At 42.6% G+C, this 6,169-nt stretch overlaps 1 protein-coding gene across 1 annotated transcript; it reads left to right on the top strand.

Annotated features, from left to right (window-relative positions):
- Positions 1-1,090: 1,090 nt before the first annotated feature.
- Positions 1,091-2,011, top strand: LOC103160756 (vomeronasal type-1 receptor 90-like). Its single transcript, XM_027419056.1, has one exon. It carries the CDS (start codon positions 1,091-1,093, stop codon positions 2,009-2,011), a length of 921 nt encoding a protein of 306 aa, XP_027274857.1.
- The last annotated feature ends 4,158 nt before the right edge of the window (positions 2,012-6,169 follow it).

Raw genomic sequence — 6,169 nt, forward strand, 5'->3', positions numbered from 1 at the left:
TAACAGAGTCTGCATTGATCAACTATTGAAAGAACTGTATTAAATATCCCAAGTTACATGTATGGGAAGCCTCGGAGTAATAAAAAACAGTTGCTTCTTTCTTATAGACACCATTATGTACCAGAAACACTCTCATGCCTGGTATGTATAGTTCATCTTTTTCTCATAGGAGATGTCTACTACCTAAACTATGGTTGTGCATAGTTTATGACTGGACTATAGACTGCTTAAGATCACACTCAGAGTAGAGCAGCTCATAGGTGTACATTCAGACCGTGTGAAATCAGAGTCCACATGTACCAGCATTCCCTCTGTCAATGTATCAAGATGTATTCTGGTGATAAATCATCTAAAATAAAGACAATGCAGAAGTCAATATACCTATGCACTTATCTGATCCATTAATACTCTGCTTGAAAGAGTCTAAGATCCATTTCTTCACAACTTCCTCTACCAAAACTGTTGCTATGTACTAACAATCAAGAAGATACAGATAAGGGAATGAGGAGGTGTCTCAGATGGTAGAGTGCTCGCCTCACATGCACAGTGCCCTGGCTTCCATCTCAGGCACCACACAAACCAGGTTTAATGGTATATACCTATACACCCGGCACTGGGAAATTGGAGGCAGGAAGATTAGAAATTCAAGGTCATCCTTAGCTACATGGTGTCTTCAAGGCCAGCCTGTGCTACATGAAACCCTGTGTCAGAAAGACAGGAAAGGAGGAGGAAGAGGAAGATTAGAAGCAAGTAAGACATTGCTCTTGCCCTGAAAAAAAAAAAGAGGTGCTAATCAAGAAATACTTGCTCTACTATATGGCAACGTTTATTGTGTAATTAAGTGTATGGACTGTGGGAGCTAGCAGTGGGAAACAGAGTCCAGTTGTGACTAGAAAGTGGGGGAAGAAAGAAAGAGTGGGGATGGTTTCTGGAGAGCATGAGGAGACAGGACAGGGTGCGCTGTGATTGGTCCACATGTTTCCAAGAGGGCCATCATGTTGACTGAGATTGATGAAGACAGTAGTAGGTAATAAACGGTTTCTCTCGCTTTACTTTCAGATATGCCCTATGTGTTTCTTTCCCCCATAAGATGAACAGAAACAACCCACTGTACAATAACAATGGCATAAGAAATGCCTTTTTCTCTCAGATTGCCTTTGGGATCTTGGCCAATACCATCCTCCTGCTCTTCCTCGTGATGACACTCTTCCAGGAGCACAGGCACAAGCCGGCCAACATGATAACTGGCCTCTTGGCTCTAAGCCACATAGTGATGCTGTTGACCATGGCCTTCATGGCTACAGACATTTTGGGGTCCCAGAGTTTTTGGGAAGACTTCACATGTAGATCAGTTATTTCCCTGTACAGGCTGATGAGGAGCGTCTCCATCTGTGCTACGTGTCACCTGAGCATCCTCCAGGCCGTCATCCTCAGCCCCAGAAGTTCCTGTTTGTCCAAGTTCAAACACAAATCCTTACATCACAACTCCTGCTGCTTTCTTTCCCTGTGGAGCTTCTATATGTCCATTAGCGGTTACATGAGCTTCATTGTTGCCACCCCCAATGTGACTTCACACATTCTTATATTGATCACTAAATCCTGCTCTCTCTGGCTTTTTAGCGGCCTCATCAGACACTTACTTTGTGTACTGGCTGTCGTCCGAGATGCCGTTCTTGTAGGGCTCATGGCGCTTTCAAGTGTGTACGTGGTGGCTGTCTTGTGCAGGCATAAGAGGCAGTCACAGTACCTTCACAGTGCCAGCATTTCCCCCAGAGCATCTCCAGAGCAGAGGGCCATCTGTATCATCCTGGTGCTATTGAGTTTCTTTGTGGTCATGTACTGTTTGGACTGCATTGCCTTCTCCTTGAGAAGTATGTGGAATAATGACCCAACTCACCACTGTGTCCAGATGTTTGTGTCCAGTGGCTATGCCACACTCAGTCCTTTGGTGTTCATTAGCACTGAACAACATATAATTAACTTTTTAAAAACCATGCAGGGTGGACAATAACTGTTTGCTTATTCTGTGGTGAAAAAGCTTCCTGAGCACGTTGGCTTTGGGGTAATCAATCACGGCATACCATAGTGATCTCTGCGTTAGATAAAAATATAGACATAGAAACATTTCTCGGTGCTGGTGCACACCTTTAATCCCAGCACTCCAGAGGCAGAGGCAGGCCGATCTCTGTGAGTTCGAGACCAGCCTGGTCTACAGAGTGAGTTCCAGGACAGCCAGGGCTGTTACACAGAGAAACCCTGTCTTGAAAAACCAAAACCAAACAAAAACAAAAACAAAAAACAAAACCACAGTCTACCATTCAAGCTTATACCATTCTGAAATAACACAAGTTATTAATAATTTTAGTTGTGGTCAGAACAAGACTCAATCATTACAGCACAAGAGTTGCTTACACATTACATGTGAGAATTTATAACACTTTTAATACATCATTAGTCATAGTGTATTACATGACTTTCAAACATCATTTCACTAAGTATGTAAGTTATTATTATCATGAATCACCATGCTATATACACTATAATCTATAGATGTAATGAAAATCCTATAAAAATCTAGACTTTTTTTTTTTACAGAAATATGTTTGAAAATTCTAGAATCCTCCATAAAAAGGCACCCTTTTTGTTTGAGGGTATGCTGCTCAGTGCAACTGCAGCTACCCTGACAGTTTTAGGAGGGAACTCATCTATAACCTTAGCACTTGGGAGGTGGAGTCAGAAAAACCAGGTGTTCAAGGCCAGATTTAGCCACATAGTGAGTTCAAGGCCAACCTAGGCTCCTTGAGCCCCTGTCAATGAAGAAGAAGGAGGGGGAGGAAGAGGAGAAATTGCTAGTCAATGAAGGCTCTTCCTTTGTAATTCAAACTCAGCTTTACATAGCAAGATTACTCTCATCAGCTATCAGTGCCTTAATCTTAGAATTCCCACAACCCAAAAATAATGAGGAAATACATTTCTGTTCCTTATTAACTATCCGGGCTGTGATCTTCATGGATAACAGTCCAAATGGACTAAGACGGGACTTCAATAGGAAAAGCAATCTTAAGGCAGAACAAAGCTATAAGCATTAAACATCCTGATTTTAAATATATCACAGAGCTATAACTGGGACATTATGATTCTGAAATAATAAGAAACATACACACACCAACAAAAAAATACAGACATACATGTTCTGCTGACCTTTGACAAGGATGCACAATGGGGAGGCAGCACTATTTTAAACAAACGGTCCAGAGAGTGGTGACGGAATATGAACCCTCATATCTAAATAATGAAGGTGGACCCTTATCTTCCATGTAAAAGTTATGGAAGTGGGCTAATTGTTTTAATGCAATACCTGAATACATAACCTAGGAGAAAACATGGGCACACAGTTACAATGTCTCCATGTCCCCTGGGAACACGATTATCATTCTGATTTGCCTCTTATTCAATGTACACATGTGTTGATTTAATGAAAATTTAAATTAACAATTAATTATAAAAATTTAAAGAATAGAATAAATTTGTGAGGATAACTTTTAAAAAGTTTTATTAGTGAGTGTGTGTGTGTGTGTGTGTGTGTGTGTGTGTGTGTGTGTAAGTACACTCACACATGGCATGCATATGGGAATGGGTGTTTGACATCCCACACATGTAGAAGTCAGAGGACAATGTTTTGGAGTCAGGTCTCCCCTTTCACATTTATGTGGGTTCTGGGGATTGAACTTGTGTCATCAGGCCCACACTGCAAGCTCCTTAGCCTATAGAGTGGGCCCAGCAGAGTACATAGCTGCATCTATTACATATCACCAAGATGAACCTGGCTTCTTGGAGATATAGCTCATCTAAAATCTGACAAGAGAAATGACAAAAGGAGCCTGAGAAAGAAAGTGTGCCCCCAAATACAAATCCACGACAAAGCACACAAGAACTAAGCTAAAAGATCGTGAAATAACCGATGCTGGAAGAAAGTGATTAGTAAAATAAATGGCTTTAAGTAGCATAATGTGTGTGAAAGCACAAAATGAATGAATCTCTCCACACTGATGTAAAAACATGTCACCGCACACACAAAATGAATGTATCTCTGCACACTCATGTAAAAACGTGTCACCGCACACGATAAAGGATGGGAAAGAAATCTTACAGAAGAGTTGATAGCATTTCCTCTAACAGGTAGAGTTACCTTCTCTTTAAGGTAACTTGCTTACAAAGAAAGGAATGGGGGATTGAGGAGATGGCTCAGTTGTAGAATGCCTGCTACACAAGCATGAGGACCTGAGTTCAGATCCCCAGAGCCCATGTGTGTTAGTCAGCGTCCTCTAGAAGAACAGAATATAGAATGAATATATATGTATGTGTGTATACATTCCATATATGTGCACATTGTGTGTAGAGGGAATATACGTGTGTGTGTGTGTGTGTGTGTGTGTGTGTGTGTGTGTGTGTAAAGGAGATTTATTAGAATGGCTTACAGGCTGTGATCTAACTAATTCAACAATAGCTGTCTACCAACAGAAGGCCCAAGAACTCAGTAATTTTTCCATCCATGAGACCAGATGTCTCAGCTGGTCTTCAGTATACACCAGAGTCCCAGAAAAGTAGGTTCTAATGCCAGTGAAGGAATGGACTTGCCAGTGAGAGCAAGGACAAGCAGGCAAAGAAAGCAAGCTTCTTTCTTCCATGTCCTTCTTAGAGGCTGCTAGCAGAAGGTGTGGCCCAGATTAAAGGGGGATTGATTGGTCAGCTGGTCATTATGGCCCATCGGCCCTCCCAGGGCGGTTGCTATGCTCTGCACGTCACTGTGGTGCACTTGTCCATAAAGCACAGTCCTGCTAGCTAATTTCTGATTGGTTCTTTGCCACAAGGAGGCCATCTGACCTCCTAGTGACCAAGGCAGGCCCAGCAAATGTTATCCTGTCATGGCTGCTGAAACAGAGGGGGGTGCTGGTCCCTTCAAGGATAGTCTATAACCACCTGTAACTCCAGTTTCAGGGGATCTAATGCCCTCCTCTAGCTTCCATGGATACCGAAGGTACATGGTCCGAGACACACTTACAGGCAAAACACTCATACTAAAACTCAAAAGTAAAAATCTCTTTTTTTTCCCAATGAAGTGAAGAAAGGAACCTCTTTTGTACAGTGGAACTCCAATTTGAAGGAGTGAGAGAAATACAAAAATCAACAGTAGGGGTGTTGGTAAACTGAGTCACACTGAACGACCAAAGCGAGACACTCGAGGGTGCAATAAGGGCTTTGCAGCAGCAGGGGAGCAGTCTCGAAGGACTGAACCCCGAACAGCTATGCAGAGTGTATTCATCGATTGTTACACAAAAGTTATCTTTAGGGTAAGTCAAGCTCCCCGTCCCACAGCCTCTGATCTGATCTGTGTGCCACCTGGAGGAACACAGGGCCCATGCACACACTTCTCAGTACTTATTGTGCACGGTTTGCAGTGCTCAATAATACAAGACTTCCAGGTATACCAGGAGCGCCTTACGTCTGAAGTCATGCAAAGGCCGTAAAGCTCCTTCAGAAACACAGCTCCATAAATCTCAGAAAATAATCACTGATTGTAAAATGAAAAATAAAAGGCCAAAAAAGGGGATTTGTGGTAACATATTATTTGTGATTTATTAAAGCTTGCCTGAAGATTCAGAAAGCAAAGTCAGCCACAAGCCACAGAAGCCAGGCACACACCTTTAATCCCAGCAGAAGCTAGGAGGTGGTGATACACATCTTTAATCCTAGGACTCAGGATTAAGAGGTAGAGGGATATATCTGAGTTCAAGGCCACCCAGGGATACAAGAGATTGAATCAGTCTAAAAGAGTAACAGATCACACACCTTTAATACACTAGAAGGGTAGGAAAGATAGAAGCAGGGTCTTCAGTAGTTAGCATCAGGCATTCATTCTCCAGCCACACTGAAGATAGGCGCATTCAGTCTCCAGCCACGCTGAGGAAAGCTTGTGGGTCAGCCCTTTTGGCATAAGGTAGAGGTAAGGATTAGTGGCAGGATGCTTTGCTTTTCTGAATCCTCATGCAAGCTTTAATAAACAATAAATAACATATCACCGGGTGGTGGTGGTGCATGCCTTTAATCCCAGCTCTCGGGAGGCAGAGGCAGGTGGATCTCTGTGAGTTCGAGACCAGCCTGGTCTACA

Source organism: Cricetulus griseus, chromosome 5, assembly GCF_003668045.3.
Source record: "Cricetulus griseus strain 17A/GY chromosome 5, alternate assembly CriGri-PICRH-1.0, whole genome shotgun sequence".
NCBI classification, from domain to species: domain Eukaryota; kingdom Metazoa; phylum Chordata; class Mammalia; order Rodentia; family Cricetidae; genus Cricetulus; species Cricetulus griseus.